Genomic DNA, 19782 nt, shown 5'->3' with positions numbered 1-19782 from the left:
CCTTTCGTGTCGGCTTCTGAATGCTTTTTGTACTTTTGCAATTTCACTTATCACTTCACTATTATACTATAATAGTGTGATTATATTTTGATAATTTAGCATTTAATTAATAATTTAATTTTCTCTTTTATAATATTGTATTATTAATTAAATCAATCATTTATTTCGTATTTCTTTCTCTCTTAAATTCTAGACAAGTTAACTCCAACAAATATTTTTCATATCATACTAATGTTGTTAATAATTAATATTTATATTTATATAATAATAATATGTTTGTAGTCACGCTCCTCTTTTCTTTACCCTATATCAAGGAAGGAAAAATAGTATCATAGGGACTCGTGAAAGGCTAACAGGGTGAGGAGGCCTAAGCACTGCAGTAAACGGACCTTTGGGAGTGTGTCACTGTTTATCTTTCGCCATTTCTTTTGTCATTTATGCTACCATGGCATCCATGACTGCGAGCATGGTGGGGGCAAAATAAAAGGGGTTTTTGAACATTTTATTGACTTCTTGGTCCTTGCAAAGAGTAGGAAAAAAGGGTGGAATTTAACAGTAATATTGTAATTAGATAAAATTGATGACTTGTTTTAAGCAATTTTGCTAGTTGTATATATATTTTAATTATGGCAAGTACTAACTTGGAAATAAAAGATTTTCTATTGCACCACGCTTCTTATTAACGGTTCTTTGGACTAGATTAAAATTTTAAAGCATCACATGGATATGTTCCATGCACCATGGTCCCATCTAATTCAATGTTATCGCTAGTTGTACTTGTGGGTTGCCAGAAGTAATGACAGGAGTCTTCTGGCCTAGTGGACTCCGAACTATACACTGCTTCTCCTTTTATTAATTGAATATCTAGCTGCACCAACGGTCGAAGAATTTTCTCTTGGCTTAATAAAAAAGAGAGAGAGACTAATTAGTGTGTGAGAAAAAGTAGTTAAGCAACGCAGAGATTGTTTGTGGTTAGTGGTTCATTAACAAGGTAACGTAGAGGGGGAATTAAATGAGAAATGAAATATTGCTAACTTTTTCCGCTCACAGTCCAAGGCTATGTATATAGGCTTAGATCCTCAGGTCTCGATGAAGAGACCAAACATATGAGGCATGGGTCACTGGGCCATCTATATTGGCATGGACCTAATGGATCGACCGGAACTCCGGGAGTGGGCCGGGACCAAGACAATCAACACAGATCTGGATTAGGTTTTAACTGTGAAGGAGATCTATGATTAACAGAAATAAATTAACTTTGACCACCCCCCCCCCCCCCCCACCCCAAAAAAAAAAAAACTACAATTAAGCTAACTTTGACCCACCGAAAAGCTATCAATCCAACATCTTATAACTCCAGTTTCATCTGTCAGTACCAACATCAATATGGCACATCTTTTAGTAAGGAGTGTTACTAGGTGCACTGAGCATTATTGCTGGTGCACCCAACATTCTTTTAAAACGGAAAAATTATCCCTGCCTTCTTTCTTCCTTTACGGATCAACTTGATCCGTAAAAGACTTACGAATCAAGTTGATCCATAAGTCTTAAAAATCAACTTGCGGATCAACTTGATCCGTACAAGACTTACGAATCAACTTGATCCGTAAGTCTTAAAAATCAACTTGCGGATCAACTTGATCCGTAAAAGACTTATGGATCAACTTGATCCGTAAGTCTTAAAAATCTACTTGCGGATCAACTTGATCCGTAAGAAGCTTGTGAATCATCTATATCAACTGCGGATCAATTAAAACCTATGCGGATCAACTCATTGCATATGCGGATCAACCTGAATGAGCTGGATGCAAAAAAATATTTTTAAAAATACACAGGAATATTTTTACCTTTTCACGTTAAGTGCTGGGTGCACCAGCAATAATGCTGGGTGCACCTAGCAACACCCTTTAGTAAGTATGATATAATAACTTTTCAGTGCTCATCTATCTGAAACATAATCCTTGGAGTATGTTTTTATTGATATGATATATACTATTTTAAAATGTTTCAAAAACGAAAGAGTTAGGACTTAAAAGAGTCTTATTTGTGCTGGAATGCAACAAATTTAAAATGACTACGAAACTCAAAACCAGAGCAAGTATGTTTACATTCTTTATGATAGATTCATTTATTAGAAGTAAAAAAAAAAAAAAAAAAAGAATTCTCCTGCAGATCCATTCAATGCAAACCAACACTTCAAAAATCCAAGGCCAGGCATCGAAAGTGTTGTCCATTGGTAGGTGCATGTTACAAAATACAAAATGCAGAGACCAATGTATGTTTAGTTGCCTATCATGTGGGTCTTGAAAATGGAGATGATGAACAAGATTTTCCAAAACTATGAACTTTCAATATGGAGTTTAGGATTGCAAAATGCAGTTGCTGATGACAACTTGAGGCACCACCTATTCTTCAGAAAGATATCTTAATGCTGTGTGGATTTTGGAGCTTATTTTCTTGGTTAATAGAAATATGATTAATTTCAAAAGCACTATTCCTATAGCTGCATTTCACAGGCAAGTTGGGTCATACAAATCCAACATATCATTGAGATGTTGACGGAGCAGAGTTCAACTTGATTTAGTTAGAAAGTCTAATGTTTACAGTGCACAGACAAAAAAAGCCTGTCGGTTCCATTTATAATTTTTTGAGGAATTATTCCCAGTCAGCATCAAAGAATCCGGCATCTTTCATCTCGGAGTAATATGCGTTGTCCAAAAGGAAATCTTCCTCCTGCAGCACATAATATGATGTTCATGCACGTATTATAAAAACCAGAAAGAAACAGTAATATCAAAAGAGTTCTTACCTGGAAAAAATCTGCAAGAAAAGTTACGTAAAGAAATGGAAGATACAAAGAGTGATAACAAAGCACAGTGAGATCATACAACCTGCAAATGAGAAGGATTATGTGTCATTCATGCTGAAGATATAGAGATGATAATTGAGTACCTCTTCTAAGTTCTAATTGCAAAGAAGTTATATAAGATTACCAATTGCCGAGTCCAGCGCCAATTGCTGCTAGTCCACAAGCAAACAGGGTAATCACACTGAAGACAAACATTACAGCAACATAGTTGTAGAAAGTTGGCCTCGCTATAAAGATGAGAGAAAATTTAAAGTCAGAATATGAATCCATTTAGAACATAACTGCCAACAGAATTAGAAGGGAGACTCACGAGGCAGCTTCTCTTTCCATTTGGAGAAACTTGCAAATAAAATAAAACCATATGCTGCAGCAAGCAATAATTTATGTATTATCCACAAACTCCACTGGATCGTATGTGTACTTCCAACATTGTGATTGAACAATGGGACCCCGAATCCAAAAACATATATAGCCTGATAAGGAAATGCTTAATAAGCAAAAGGAGATTCAAGCAATCGTGCATAAAACCATAATTATTTTTAGGAAGCTTATCAACTCTTTTTTAATAAAAATATTACCTTTCCCACTTTGTTAGTATCACAGAGATTACACAACATACAAATGAATTTTTACATAGAATGATATAGTTGAGTTAAATAATATGACAAAAATAACTTGAAAACATTTTCAAGTAAGCTCACAAAAAGGAGGTGGCAATAATTCAACATGGCCTTTGAAAATTTAGATCATGGACATTCACTGCAGAAAGAGTTATAGAAAGTAATCGCCATGAACTTGTGAACATACACAATCACTGCCAAAACAAAAACACTTATCATTTCACATGATGTCTGATACTGCATAACTTTCTTGAGTATTGTGCTTGTGGCACCCATTATTATTCCTTAAAATAAGGTTGCAATCATGGTAGTGATCAATGTTGCTGATATTAACGAATGGTGATTAGCCAATTGACTACTTTCCTTCTCTGCAAAATTGCCAATACTCTGGTTGATGATTTTGTGAGCTGTTATATATCATGCAATAGTTATGTAAGACCATGTTACATTGAAAAGCAAGAAACGAACCAGTAACTGGTAGGAAGAAAATCAAATGCAATAGATAAACGGAAAATTATTTGAAACCAAGAAAGAATAGCACAAGTCGAGATACCATTCAGTCATAAAAATCCATTGATATTTACAAAACAAATAAAAAAACATAGCACAGGGATGTATATAACTAATACGAATGAAAACCAGTCTCACCTTAAGAAGGGTATCCACAAAGACAATAATTCCTGATGCATGGAAAGAGTGTGCTAGAGCTTCCATGCCACTCATGTAGTTATCCTTCAGCAAGAAAGCCATCAAGCTTATCTCTAGACACAACATACCAGATGCTGTAAATAATGACAGGAGATTCCATGCAACCTCCTTTGCAGGAGAGCACTGCCATGGCTGCTTAAGCAAAAAAAAGAAAAAGAAAAAAGAAAACACAATTGAAAGGTTAAGAAGTTAAAAGAAACAAATGTACAAATCCTACTGCCAATTAAATGGAAATAAACTAAAGTGATTATACCCAATGGGTGTAGGCGTGTAGCTCAGCTGCTAACACAGACGCTGAGTTTGTAGGGGAGGACCTAGGTTTGGTCCCCGCAAAATACACTTCTTGAGAGGGCGATAACCTTAAGTGTGACTAAGTCCTAGACCAAAAATTAATCTCATAGTCGACTCAAAGGACTAAAGCTTGCGGGATACCTGAGGTCCCACTAGGAAGCCAAAGGCCCTAATGAGAATGGTTGAATAAAAACAAAACTAAAGTGATTATCAAAATTCGTGATGAAGCACGGCTCCACAATTTAGTATTTATCTGCTCTAAAGTGAAATCATAGTTGAAATTTTGCTTGCATCCCCATGATCTCATATGCACAGTTTTGTATCATCTTACCAAGCAATAGCCAAAAAAATAAAGAATAACAGAATGACCAACTTCCCCGCTATTTTCCATCCATTTTTCTCAAATCAGTATTGAAGCGGAAGATAAAAATCAGAAAAGACCATGATGTGAAGTGATGCACCTGAAGAAAAGACCATGCGAGGTTGAAAAGCGTAACGAGCCAGAGAAGGGCATAATAGGAAACGACAACATAGGAGCCTCGACGACAGACGCCGTTGAGATTCTTCTTGGCGTGCACCGTAAGATACAAAACAAACAAAAGCGACGAAATGACAAGGAAGATGCCGTACCCATCGCACTTCAGATCGCTGCCAGCTGGCGACAGAGCTTGGTCTTCCATACTCAGTGACATGGTTTCAGGGGCTAAAGATCGCAAATTCGTAACCATTGGACATTGTTTGGTCGGTGGCAAAGTGAGAGTTTTCTTTCCTTCAACGAGATCGTGGAATTCAGTTGATGATGATGATGGAGGTTCTGTCACCGAATCGGAGCTAGACTTTGTTCTCTTGTGATGAAAGTTTTCGTGTAACAATATCAAGCTTAAATGCATTTTCGTCCGTAATTTTTTTTTTAATTCTTTCAAAACAAATGTTATCTAAAACACAAAAACAAACATATTTTATAAAAATTAAAATAAAAAATTACAGTATCAAAATTAAAAAATTAAATTATAAGGACAAAATAAGTATTTAAGTCTAATATTAATAATAATTTAACAATTTTTTTTACGTTTTTAATGGCTGTAAAATAAAAATAAAAAGGTTTTATTGAGAATAAATTTTTTATTTTGAATCCTATCCAGTTTATGGATGGATCTAAGGAAGCTCAAATATGCTCTTAAACCTAAATGACAAAAAGACTATATTTGATGGCCTTAATATTTATTGTAGTTTTTATTTTAGAATAATATGATATTCACACATGGATGGATAGTTAGTATCCATTGGATGATGTCAATTAGAACTATATATAAATGTATTCTTTTATGATAAAATCAAGCAATGAATGAACGAAATATTTTAGTCTTTATTTTATGATTTTATTTTATTTTTTATTTTAGATTAGGTTATTTTGCATAACCCTAGTTTTAGCTATGCAACAGTGACTATGCCTTAACCATGGTGAACACTAATCTTATTTTCTGGTAAAAAAAAAAAGAATATTTTTTTAATAAATGAATCTTTAGATCTTCTGCCAGTGCTAACACCATCCGAGCTTGCACTGTCACTCGAAGATAGATGCTTGAGAGCCCCTCCAGTTCTGTAATTCGAAGGAAATTCTGAGAATTCAAACCCCTTGTCATCTACTAGTGAGCCAGAAAGCTGAGGGATGCCTTATTCCTCTTCTCCCATTTGACAACTGTATCTCAAAATGTGCCAAAAAAATTTTGTAGTGGCATAAAGAATCTAGAAGTAACAACGTTAGGTGACGATGATCAAAGTGATTAAAATTAAAATTGTAATTATAGGAATTAAAATGAGATGTTTTAAATTATATAAACTAAAAGAGAAATGTTTTTGCAATTATAGAAAACAAAAGGGTAATTAAACCTAAGAAATATTAAAATGACCCCTAACCTCAATAGAAATTTAAAATTTAACCCAAATTTTGTCAAAGAAATTGACACAGCTTTCACGAAGAGATCGAAGGCGAATACGTACACCGGTACAGACTCAAACTATGAGACAAAACTTGAATTTTTTTTCAAACTTTTAATTGGAAAACACCTCAAGCAAGTAACTCAACTTTTCTACGCACCTCAAATTGTAAATTGGATTCAGAAAAATCTAAAAGCCATAATCCGTTAATCACAAATTAAATGGCTAAACGATTATATATAGAAATCTTAAAGTCCATTTGGAATGATTTTTAGTTTGGGCAATGACTATTTATGATTTAAAAATATTTTTTTTCCATTTAAGAAGGAGTTATTTAATAATTGCTTAAAATTATATAATTAAAACAAAATTATATGAATTGTTTAATTATGAAATAATACTGTGAAAGTCAATTAACAAGGAATAAAGAACTAGTTATTTAAATTATACTTATTAGAAATGCTTTTAGTAACAATCTTTTGAAGCAAGTTCATTTTATATTAGTGGCGAGAAGAGGACCAATAAGATATGTTGTGCACTTCTTTCATTCCCTTTACTATCTCAATGGATTGAAAACAAATAGACAAGTAAATAAAATATCTATACAGACTACTAAACAATCTAGTATATCTATAGTGAATAATTAATGCACTTCTCAACAATTTTTTTAGAAATTATTATTAGATTTCCTTATTTTTTTTAAACAATTAATATCCTTTAAATTATAGAATTTTTTATTGTTTGAGATATATTTTTTTACGATCTTTTTTGTTACATGTCCTTATATTTGAAATAAAAATCGATTTCACTTTTATGACTAAAGCCAATAATTATTTTTTTATTGAAATCATTAGTATTTGTTGAAAATATGATATTTAAATAATTATAATGTAAGAACAAATAGCACCTTTAATAGATTTTTTACCATCCCTGAATCGAATGTCAGAGGAAAAAAAATATATTATGTTCATTCTTATTTATAAAACATTGTTGACTAATTTATGCATATTAAAAAACTAGTTAACTTATGTATTAGCATTACACTTATCTTTAATTATAATATTTTTTTAAAATTTGCCCTTATTGAGAGCCTATTATTTTTCTTCACCGGAGAAAAAGACAATTCAAAGAAGCATGCAATTATGGATAAAATAAATAAGTATTTTAGGAAAACAAAAGCTAATGGACAAGAAAATTGAATTGTAAAAAGGAATAATGTTTTCAAAAATTATGTCTTATAAATAGAAAGAAAGGGAGTAAATTACATATAGTTTGAACACTTTGGATTTATTTGTTTTATTGTTAACCATTTCATAACATTCTTATATCTTCAAACTCAAATAAAAAAAAATCATATGAACTAATATTGTTTTATAACTTAGTGTAAATACTCAATTAAAGCACATTCAAATATAAACATAGAGACATTATAACTAATTATTTAACCTACCTTGTTTTCAAACGTTCACCGACTAAAACAATGAATTTATTTTTATTTTTTGGATCCTTATTATTAAAAGGTGGAAAGGGAGAAGTAAAACGAGAACAAATTTCCAAATCATGAAGATGACGATGGTGATGATGATGATGAATACACATGTCGTGAAAGTCTAGGATAAGGATGAACAAAAAGAGGCATTTCTCTTTGAAGGATAAACCCATGTGCTTCATCCATGTTGAGATTTTTCGGATCAAGTCCATTTTCCAACTCCCAAACAAATGTGTGGGCTAAGGTGGCAGTGAGCAATTGAACCACCTTTAGGCCTAGGCCCATACCAACACATATTCTACGACCAGCACCAAAGGGTATAACCTCAAAGTTGGTGCCCATAACGTCAACACCAGCCTTCTCACCACCAAGGAGGAACCTTTCAGGCTTAAACTCCAATGGGTCAATCCACTCGTTAGGGTCACGCCCTATTGCCCAAATATTGACCAAGAGAGTTGTACCTTTGGGGATGTGGTAATCGAATATCTCGCAACTCTCCGTCGCAACTCGTGGGAGGGAAAGAGGGGTTGGTGGGTGGAGACGAAATGTTTCCTTCACAACAGCTTGCAAGTAAGGAAGTTGGGGCAAGTCCAATTCAGTCACACGCCTATCCCGACCTACAACAATATCCATTTCTTGTTGGACCCGAACCATGACTCTTGGATTCCTAATCAGTTCAGCAATTGCCCACTCAATTGTGCTTGATGATGTGTCTGTCCCCGCTGTAAACATGTCCTGCAAAAATAGGTCAATATTTGTAGTTATTATGCATTCACATTGCTCTACATCAATACATGTGATTTTTGACTTAATTCTTTTGTAGTAATTAAATTTTGTGATGTATAGAAATCACGAGTAATGAAGTTAATTCAAATCATTGCACAAGGTGTAAAAAAGGATATAAAATATTGTCTCTTGAGAACAAACATACCAAAAGTATTGCTTTGATCTCTGATTCGTCAAGTTTATATCCTTCTTGAGGAGCTTCCTTAAGTGACAACAATGTAGTCAAATATAAGTCTTGATGTTTTTCATTCTTAAAAATCTTGTGTTCCTCAAGAATGCTAGTCAAAAATGTATCAAACCTCTTGTGTAATTTTTTTGTCTTAGATTTCACTCCTTGAAGGTCCAACCGATCCAAGATAGGAATGAAGTCACCAATATTAAAAACTCTATTCAACACCATGAGTTCCACAACCATAGATTTAAATTCGTCTGCTTTTGCATCCCAACTACTACGACTATCGTTGAAAAGACGCCGTCCTATCATTACTCTTGCCAATGTGTTGGTGGTACATACATTCACCAATTGCCCCAAATTCACAGCTGTAGAGCCTGAACTTGCTAAATTACTTGTCAATCTTTCCACTTCTTCCTGCATGTATATAATTATTTTGGTTACATGTGGATTTGTTATTCCCATTTAAAAATTTGAACAGACTTAATTATAAGTGTCCGGACGGTTTATTATTTTTTTGGTTCTTAAGGTGAAGCCTATACCACTATTGCTTTGTTTTTTTTTTTTTTTTTTTTTGTGAATGCCACTATTGCTTTCTCAAAACATATGCTTCACAAATCTATTTCAGGCATATTTATTTTGCATTTAAATTACTCTTTTTTATTAGTTCTAGCTAGTAGTCTTTTATTTTTTTAATTATTTATTAAAATTACTTAAAATCATTTATTACATCACATATTATTTTTAATAAAATTTAGTTTGAAATATTCTAGTAAATAACATGGGATAAATTAAATAGTGCACGTTGACAACTTACTCAGTTTATTTAATAAAGTATTATAAATGAAAGTTTAAATTTTTCAAATGACTATCGTTAGATAAACATTTTATACCTACTCAGTACACGCATAGGAATGCCATCTTTTAGATACTGCTCGAAGCCAAAGTTGTAAACAGAGTAATCAAAGTAAAGCACTTTCATCATCAGTAAAATAGAAATTATATTTATAAAACTTTTTATATAATAAAAAAATTAGCGAGAAAGATAAAAAAAAAAATAGTAATATGATAAAACTATAGTGAACATGCACCACCATCACTCCACCACATGCATACCCATATTAGTAAGGTAACTACACATTCAAAGTTTGAATTTGAAAATGAAACAATCCCACGTTTATTGATCCATTCACTTGAAAATAGGAATGTCAAATGTCATTAATATTGATGATATATTTAACAGTAGTTCCATAAAAAAAATACAAAAAATAAAAGCCATTGACTTATTGGGAAGAAGCATATGTGAGTGTGAGACACAAGAAAATCTTGAAGCAACGACGGAAAATCAAGATAGATGGAAATGATGGTCACCTGTCGGAGTTGTCTAAAATCATCCAAGGCCTTAACAGAGAACATGTGAACTGAGCTTATTTTGCGGAGAAACCGCCACCGTGGGCCGTAGGGAGCAAAAGCAAGGTCTTTTTGGTTATAGGTCATGTATGTGGTCATGGAGTTCAGTGGCCGGCTAGAGAAATTGGCGTCGTGAACCTTCAAGAACTGTTCCGCCACGGAGGCGGAAGCTGCCACCACCACGTCAACGAAGCCCAAGCGGAGATACATGAGCGGGCCATAAGTGCGGGCCAAGACCGCAAGAGCCCGATGTAGCAAAGGGCCTATGTGGGGCAAGTTTCCCACAACGGGCCATGGCCTTGGCCCTGGTGGCAGATGTAATGAGGGCCTCCTTATTATGAGCTTCAAAAGCCGGTAACTAAGGATAGCTGCTACGATGGTAGCCAAGCCGATGATAAGCCAAGGTAACATAGATATGGATTATGTGTGTGTTGTGTGTGTATGATGCATAGGTTCAAGACGGCAACAAGTTATGATGTTATATGATCATTCTTATTATTTATGAACTTATGATCCTGACTGATACAAAAACGACACAGCCTCGTTTGTTTACGGTATAGAGGGAACTTTGAAAACATCTACGAAAGGGATATATATAAATAATAATATTGTGTATACATCCAATGTCCTCATTTTTTATAAATCAAATCATTAATATAACATCATAACTTGTTAATATATATTCTATTGCCGGCCTCTTTTGGATGATAATTGATAAAACTAAGCGTAAGAGTGACGAGAGTGTCCTATTTAACACAGGGAACCGCGAGTATTGATAGCTTTCACTATCTATTTCTCAATGCCTAATAGGACATTCTTCACCCACACATAGGTGTCATTTTAACATTCAGTATAATACTAAAATGGGAATCCTAAAAATAAGGACAATAATAATAAATAAATAAAAACTAACAAGAAAAGGAAAGAGAAATCACGTATTGATCGAGAGACACCGTTTTGCAGGTCCACCTTTGGTGAATATGCAATGTACATGAAATAGGCATTCAAAAGACTACACACAACTTTTACAAATTTTCTTCTCAAATCACGTGTTCAACAGATGATGTATATAACATATAAAATGCTGCTAAATAAGATATAAAAAAATCAACGTGATGCTAAAGATATAAAATAAGCTAGCAAGAAGGTGCAGGACCTGTAGCATGGTTGCCTAGCAAAGGCAAAAATTAAGCTTGGGAACAACTGGTTTTATTTTAGTTTATGTTTCATAGGCAAATCGGTTCAACAATTCTAGTGTTGTACTTGTGGGGCTATAAGGTGGAACAGATCAGGGTCATGCTCCAACATATTGTTAGGCTTAAAGAGAACATTGAGGTAAGGCCTTTTCTTATTTTTCTTCTAGCAATTAATTTTCAAAACTAATTCACCAAAGAAAAAATACACCTTATTTATCACTAAACTAGACTAGTTAATAACAAAAATTATACAAATACCACTATTAAATAACTTTTTCTAGGTACTAAACTAAGGAGTAAGGACTTGTGCAATCTTATGCTTGGGCTAGCCCCGAAACAGATGGGTTCACAGGAACTATAAAGGCATGTTGTTATTTGTTAATGTTGTCTTGATAAATTTGCAACTATTATGTTGCCTTAATAATACCATCCTACCTACGTACCAATGGATCATATCCTCTGCCCTTGGAGAAGAAGAAAAAAATTATAAACTATCTCTGATCTGGAGCAAATGTGTTCATTTCTTTTGACCTCTAATCACTTCATAACATTTTCTCACGTCCTGCATCAGGTAAAAAGATTATTCATATATGTGAACTCATAATTGTTTCACAACGTATTACAAGTGCACGACTAAAGCTCACATATTCACGTGCAAACTCCAAGATAATAACCACCAATTAACCTACCCAACCTTTTTGCGGATCATTAAATACAAATTAGAGTATCGATAATTTGTCTTTTATATCGAGGATCCACATTAATAGAAAGAGGGAGGGGAGAAGACAAAATCACACAAAGCTAAACTCCAAATCAAGAAGACGATGATGACGAGTACACGTGTGATGAGAGCCTTGGGCGAGGGTGGAGCAATAATGGCACTGCTCTTTGGAGGGTAAGCCACATAAGCTTCATCCATGTTGAGTTTTTTTGGGTTAAGCCCATTTTCTAACTCCAAATAAAATGCATATGGGGCCAGTGTAGCTGTGAGAAGCTTCACCATTCTGAGGCCCAAACTCATACGGGCACATATTCTACTTCCAACGCCGAAAGGTATAAACTCGAAGTTGTTTCCCCTAACATCAACAACAGTCTTCTCACCACTAGAGAAAAACCTTTTGGGCTTGAATTCTAAAGGGTTTGGCCATTCGTTTGGATCTCGTGCTATAGCACACACATTGACTAAAAGAGTTACACCTTTACGAATGTGGTAGCCAAAGATCTCACAACTCTCTGCCGCAACACATGGGAGGGACACAGGGGTTGATGGATAAAGACGAAATGTTTCTTTTACCACAACCTCCAAGTAAGGAAGGTGAGGCAAGTCCAGTTTAGCCACAAGTCTATCTCAATCCACAATAGTATCTAACCTTGTTGGACCTGAGCCAAAATTCTTGGATTCTTAATCATTTCAGCAATGGTTCATTTTATTGTGCTCGATGATGTGTCTGCTTCAGCCCCAAACATGCAGAATTTATTAACTCATTGATTACTAGTGAGTTTAATATGCATGAATGTATGGCTTATCGATACATGTTATTTTTTTCTCATCACATTAAATAAGTAATTAAATTTCTGTGGCTAAAACATTATGAATCGTGAAACTAATTCGTATAAATGTACATGATGTAGGTCATTTGGTTTGTGATTTACACCATATGGTAATTTGTGGAAATAAGACAACATGAATTAACGCTACATCTTGAATACTTACCAAAAGTAATGCTTTGATCTCTGTGTCAGTGAGTTTTTCTCCATTCTCAGGTGCCTCTTTGAGTGACAACAACGTACTCAACATATCTTGATGATTCTCACTTCTAGAAATCTTGTGTTCCTCAACAATGCTAGTGAAAAATGCGTCAAACTTTGCGTGTAATTTTTTCATCTTGGCTTGCACTCCTTGAAGATCCAACCACTCCAAGGCAAGAATGAAGTCACCAATGTTGAAAACACCACCCAATACCATAATCTCCACCACCATAGACTTAAACTCATTTGCCCTTCATTGAACTCTCGTCGTCCAAGCATTACCCTCGTCAATGCGTTAGTGGTGCATACATGCACAATTCTTTGACTTTGTTGTTTAGGAGGAACGAAGTTTGATAGTGTCACTTTAGGGGATGTCGGGGTGTACGTAGTTTAAATTTCGTTCTATCTCAATTATGGTGTCATATCGTATTAACTCGTGGGTGCACAGATAATCCATCTATAATTAAAAGGTTTAGTTATTGTTCAGTTATGTGAATGGAAATGACGCTCACCTCTCGCAAGTGTCTAAACTGGTCCATAGCCTTGCCAGAGAACAAGTGAACGGAGCTTATTTTCCGGAGCAACCGCCACCGTGGGTCCTGATAGTTGTAGGCTATGTATTTGGCACTGGCATTCGGTGGCCGGATTGAGAAATTCGCGTAGAATTACTCCGTCACAGAGGTGGATCCCGCCACCATGACATCAACTAAGCCCAAACAAAGGTGCATGATGTGACACAGGATCCATGTGGGGACAAGTTTCCCACAATGGGTGATGATGGAAGCCCTGGTGTTCCAATTATTAACTTCAAAAGCATGTAAACGAGAATCCCTACAACAACAGAAACAAGTAGACATAAATACTGATTATTATGTGTGTAAAAAGTGTTTGTGTAGTGTGCTTCAAGAAGATATCATCCTATAGCCTTCTATGATGATATGCTATATATGAAGTGATCGATTGTGTTGATCCCGTACAGCTACTGCCCAAATTCATCGTTATATATAGAGAAAATCAGAAAAATTAACCTGTTAATTAGAGACTCCTTCCAGCACTATTTCTTTTGTGCATGTGTAACTTTTGCTTCGATTATTAATTGTCCCGGACTCTTTCTCACGACTCATAACATTTCAAGTAATTAATAATTGGAACCTTTTTCAACACTCTAATTAATTAAAGCAAAATCGTTTTAGTTTTATTATCCAATAATTAAATTGACTTGTTATGTTGTTCGCATATCCAGTTGTGACGGAGATATTTAAATCCAAATACTCTACGGGCTGTTTCTTTTTCTAAACGTTATATAACACAAATTAAGGAAAATAATTAATTTTTAATTGCTTATTATATTAAAATCATTTGTAACTTCTTATATGTTAGTATTTGTTTTTTTTTTCTCTCTCGTTATGTTATCATTTCATATATTATTTTTTGAGTCATCACTGGAGTGAAAGTATCTACCAGTTATCATAATATTGGAGTGAAAACCAGACTTATCATTCATTATTTTTAATGGAATCTTCTCTCCTAGAATAATCAATAAAAGCAAAATCGTTTTAGTTTTATTATGCAATAATTAAATTGAGAGAGAGTTTACTTTCTTTTTTCAAGATAGAGAGGGTTGACTTATAGATTATGTTGTTCGCATATCCGGTTGTGACGGAGACATTTAAATCCGACTACCCCACTGGCTGTTTCTTTTTGTAAACGTTACAGTAGTATAACACAAATTAAGAATGAATAAAAAAAAACATAAATTAAGGAAAATAATTAATTTTTAGTCTTTTATATTAAAATCATTTGTAACTTCTTAAATGCTAGTATTTGATGAAATAAAGAAAATTATGAGTAATTATCCCTTTTTTTCTACCAAATTTGTTAGAAGACAGGCTAATACAATACCTGATGATGCTATTTTTACTAAAGAATTAACCCTCTTATTGAAATGGAAAGGATCTAACTTTTTTGTTGTGAAAAAATGTTAGTATTTATGTTTCTCTTGCTCGTTATATTATCATTTTATATATTATTTTTTGAATTACTCTAACATCGAGGGAAATAAAATGTTTGTCTATTGAAAAAACCAGATTTACTAATTATTATTGATTATTAATTTTTAACGGAATCATCTCTTTTAATCATTTGTTTTTCTCTTCTCAAGACTCGAATTCAAACTTTTTCTTAAAAAAATTAAACTCGATTTCACTAAGATTCATGTTATCATTTCATATATTTTATCCCTCTTTTAATAAAAATAATAATTATAGTAGCACTAATTAATGTTGAATGAGAGCTCTTATTATTTGTTTTTTTACTAATATTTATTTCACTCCTTTATTATGTGGCAATTGTGCCTCCACATAAATTGCTTGCATGTAATAAAAATATAATTAAAATAACAATAATTAATGTTGAACGAGGGCTATTACTATAATTTTTTTTACTAATATTTACTTCACTCCTTTATTAATTATTATGTTGCAATTGTACGTTTCCACTTAAATTGCTTGCAATCTACTCTTGTGGATGTGCATTAGTATTCAACATAAAAAAATTGGACTAAAAATTCATTAGTCTTTTTATTTCTTAAAATTTAATTTCAGAATATTATCATATTTTATCATTTAAAATATTTTAAATAAAAATAAAAATAGAATATAATCATCAAATTTAAAAAAGATTCTGAAAACAAAAATCAAATCTATAAGAGATTTTAATCATTAATTTTTAAAATATTTTAACTAATCCATCACTATAATTGTCATTATCATCGTCATGACCATCACTATAACCATGATTGATGTTGTTGTCACCATTACTACCATGACAACGATGGTGGTAGTGATATCAATGACGATCATGATCATGGCAACGAAGGTGATGATGATGGATTAACAATAATTTTAAATAAAAAGAAGAATGATGTGATATGAAGAAATTTGTAATTAACACATGAGAAAGAGGTAAAAATGTGAAGAAAAGAAAAGATAGGAGAGACAAAAAAAAATATTTTTTTAAATAAAATGATAAAATATGATAATATCCTTAAATTAATTTTTGAAAAAGAAAAACTAATCATTTTTCTGGTAAAAAAAATTGGTGTTTAGGGTTAACGCATATCAATTATGATGAATATTAGCAATCCCCCACAAATATAAAAATATGCTTGCTTTTTCTTTCAACTCTTTCTTTTTTAACCTCTTTTCCTTCTTATATATCTTTATTTTTTGTCATATCTATTATTTTTTAGTAATGATACACAAACATTTTGTTATTTTAAATACCATTTCAACATGTTTTACTTTATCTCTTTCTTCCTAACACATTATAAACATTATCTTACCTATATTTTTTTTCATTTTGTCTTCATATCTATATTTTTTTTACATTATAAATATTGTCTTTATCTCTATCTCTATCTCTGTCTCTTTGCTAGCCTTGTCCTTCTCTTTCTCCAGAGCATGAAGTTCCACCTCTAGCTGCATTCTCTTCCTTTCAAGGTTATCAATTTCCTCAGGCTGACTATCAAGTTGCACCCTCACATTTGCACAAGCCTCGTCAACCAAATCAATTGCCTTGTCAGGAAGATGACGCCCTGCACAAACACATGAAGAATAAGCATATCACACTAACAAAACCACAAACTTTCAAAACAAAAACAAACTCCAAATAGACAAAACAAACACACGAACACACCAAAAAGGGTACAGATTCCATACCAGTAATATACCGGCTAGACAATTGAGCTGCCATAACCAAAGCCCGGTCCTGAATTCTAACACCATGATGGCCTTCATACCTCTCTTTCAACCCACGAAGAATGCTAATGGTATCCACCACACTCGGTTCCGCAACAAAAACCTGTTGGAACCTCCTCTCAAATGCAGCATCCTTCTCCACATACTTCCTATACTCCTCAAGCGTTGTGGCACCAATGCACCTAAGCTGGCCGCGAGCAAGCATAGGTTTAAACAGATTAGCAGCATCCATGGACCCTTCAGTTCTACCAGCGCCAAGAACCAAATGAATCTCATCAATGAAGAGTATCACCTTCCCATCAGCATCCTCCACTTCCTTCAAAACAGACTTCAACCTCTCTTCAAACTCCCCTCTATACTTGGCACCCGCGACCAACGCACCCATATCCAATGCAATAAGCCTCACATCAGCAAGGTTGCTTGGAATATCTCCTCTTACTATCCTCTGCGCCAACCCTTCCACAACCGCGGTTTTTCCCACACCCGGTTCTCCAATAAGAACCGGATTATTCTTAGTCCTCCGTGATAGAATCCTCACAACCCTTCTTATCTCTTCGTCACGGCCAATAACAGGGTCAAGCTTCCCCGCTTGTTCAACAAGGTCACGCCCATAAGTCTTCAAAGCCTGAAAATTAGTATCCCCGGAAGCACTCTCAACCTTCTTCCCTTCCTTCCCACGAAGCTTCTCCACTTCCGACTTTACCCTCGCCGCCGCAACACCGGCTTCCTTCAGCAACTCTCCGATTTGGGAGTCCTCGAGGATTCCGAGGATCAATTGATCAACGGCCAAATGCGTGTCGCCGCGTGATTTCTGCGCAGCCTGTGCTCTTCTTATGGCCTTCACGAGATTCGTGCTCGCAGGAACCTCGTCCGGGGGAGGGGACTGGCAGGGTAGCTTCTTCAATGCCTGGTTCAACACTCGCTCCACGGCGCGTGCAGATTCATCACCGCCGCCCGCACTGTTTATTGCTTGCACGAAAATGCCGTTGGGATCGGAAATCAGCGCGTGGGCTAAGTGGATGGGAGTGAATTGCGCGTGGCCTGAACTCATTGCGAGATCGTGCGCCGACGCAAGAGCCTCATTGGTCTTGTGAGTAAAGTTCTCAGGATTCATTTCAAACCTGCACGCGACAATACGAGATATAAGGCTGGCTTATTGAAGACGAAAGAAAGAGGAAAAAAGTTGCGGGTTTGAATCCTCCGATAACGAAAACTAACAATTCTAATAACTGGCATTTAACAATAAGCAACACATGAAACACGTTAACGAGAGTGTGTTTGATTTAACGTTAGCTTCAACGGACACGCATTCCCATCATGAATGATGCACATTCTGAGAGAACTAGAGATTCGTAGTTTTTGTTTCAACCGCATCCCAGTCGGTAAACCAAACACACACGTGCTTGTGAAAATATCTGATGAGAAGTCGTTTGACGTACCTGGATATGTGAAAGACGAGAAGTTTGGTTTGGGAGAATTTGAGAAAAAAGAAGAAAACCTCGAAAGCAAGCTAGTGTGTGATGAGAATAGGGAAAGAGAAGAGTTTGGTTTGAGAATGAGTGAGTAGTGTTGTGTGATAGGAAAGTGAAGAGGGAAAGACGTAGTATATGATAGAGGAGAAGAAGATGTGTCGGAATTCTTCTCCACGTTTCCCGCTTAACTGAGGGAAACTCCTAGACTTCTCATTATTTTCTAGATTTTTCCCACAGAATATGATTACTTTCTTTACTTTGCTGTAAATAATATTTTTATTTTTAAATGTGATAATTTTCATTTATTATTATTAATAAAAGAGTCTATATTATATATTTAAGAAATAATTTATTAGTGTTTTAAATATTTATAAATAAAAATGATAATTTATTTAAAATAATTTAATTTTTAACTTTAAAAAAATAAAAAAATAAATATAACTTAAAACAAATTAAAATAAACATAAGAACAATTTTAATATTTTAATAAAATGTTGGGTGCCACCTATCATCTTGTTAACACCTTATTGGTTTCAACGTACTTATGTTGGCCAGTGAGTTTTTGTTTCTCCTTTTGTCCCATGTGTTGGGTTGGACTCCTTTTCTTACCTATCACGTTCTTTTTTAGCTACTGCTTTCTGCACCCCATAATTTTCTACCTGTACCCCTTTAACTTTTAAAACTTTCATTAAAATCCCAAAACTAACCAACAACTCTCTTTTGTGTTGTTCATTCCTCATTTGGACGATGGGAATTGGGAGCTGAGAGCAGAGCCACCAAAGAGAGTTACTAGGATAGATGGCCACCAATATAGTCAATGGTGACTGCCCCCTTCCATGGCCAACGATATTGCCTTCCGGATTACATGCTTCGTAGGTATCACAAAAACATTTCAAATTTGGTGATCTGCTAAAAAAATTGGGAATCCTATTATGGATTACCTAATCTAGAAAACTAATCATTAATTCCATATTAGTTTATCTGGAATATAAATTATGTGTTCTAGATTGTTCATTCCAAAGTTTTAATTGAAGGAACAACTAGAAACAACTAGAAGAAAGTCACACTACACCCATAAATTCTCCTATTCATTTTTTATTTTTAAATTTGACATGTTAAATACTTGAGTAAACTCGTTTGTTTAATTAAATAAACAAACTCAAATTTATAATTGAACTTAATTATTTAAATAAGTCAAACCCAAACTTTAGATTATTGTCTAGTATTGAAATGTTTGACTCCAACTATCCCACAATAAATGTTGTGAAAGAAAAAAATATTAGATAATATCATTTTAACTTTTTAATGTGTTATTATTATTATT

At 34.2% G+C, this 19782-nt stretch overlaps 3 protein-coding genes and 1 pseudogene across 4 annotated transcripts; all 4 read right to left on the bottom strand.

The window, feature by feature from the left end:
- Window positions 1-2083: 2083 nt before the first annotated feature.
- Window positions 2084-5387, bottom strand: LOC114392078 (transmembrane protein adipocyte-associated 1 homolog). The gene is made up of 6 exons (XM_028353112.1): window positions 4950-5387; window positions 4138-4329; window positions 3180-3342; window positions 2994-3096; window positions 2810-2891; window positions 2084-2733 (listed from the first exon to the last, which is right to left on the bottom strand). Exons 1-6 carry the CDS (start codon window positions 5376-5378, stop codon window positions 2656-2658), a joined length of 1047 nt encoding a protein of 348 aa, XP_028208913.1. The 5' UTR covers window positions 5379-5387; the 3' UTR covers window positions 2084-2655.
- A 2503-nt stretch (window positions 5388-7890) lies between these two features.
- On the bottom strand, window positions 7891-10832 carry LOC114392946 (flavonoid 3'-monooxygenase-like). 2 transcript variants are annotated; one of them, XM_028354208.1, is made up of 3 exons: window positions 10245-10831; window positions 8847-9290; window positions 7891-8650 (listed from the first exon to the last, which is right to left on the bottom strand). In XM_028354208.1, the coding sequence occupies exons 1-3, from the start codon at window positions 10692-10694 to the stop codon at window positions 7985-7987; spliced, it is 1560 nt and encodes a 519-aa protein (XP_028210009.1). In that variant the 5' UTR covers window positions 10695-10831; the 3' UTR covers window positions 7891-7984. The 2 variants fall into 2 exon arrangements, with proteins under 2 accessions (XP_028210009.1, XP_028210010.1); XM_028354209.1 differs by lacking the exon at window positions 8847-9290 and having other exon boundaries at window positions 10245-10832.
- A 1460-nt stretch (window positions 10833-12292) lies between these two features.
- On the bottom strand, window positions 12293-14224 carry LOC114393515 (annotated as a pseudogene).
- A 2296-nt stretch (window positions 14225-16520) lies between these two features.
- Window positions 16521-18103, bottom strand: LOC114391937 (chaperone protein ClpB1-like). The gene is made up of 2 exons (XM_028352959.1): window positions 16948-18103; window positions 16521-16823 (listed from the first exon to the last, which is right to left on the bottom strand). Exons 1-2 carry the CDS (start codon window positions 18098-18100, stop codon window positions 16612-16614), a joined length of 1365 nt encoding a protein of 454 aa, XP_028208760.1. The 5' UTR covers window positions 18101-18103; the 3' UTR covers window positions 16521-16611.
- Window positions 18104-19782: the final 1679 nt, after the last annotated feature.

Source organism: Glycine soja, chromosome 17, assembly GCF_004193775.1.
Source record: "Glycine soja cultivar W05 chromosome 17, ASM419377v2, whole genome shotgun sequence".
NCBI lineage: Eukaryota > Viridiplantae > Streptophyta > Magnoliopsida > Fabales > Fabaceae > Glycine > Glycine soja.
Note: the sequence above shows the minus strand (reverse complement) of the source record. Positions and strands in the feature narration are given on the sequence as shown.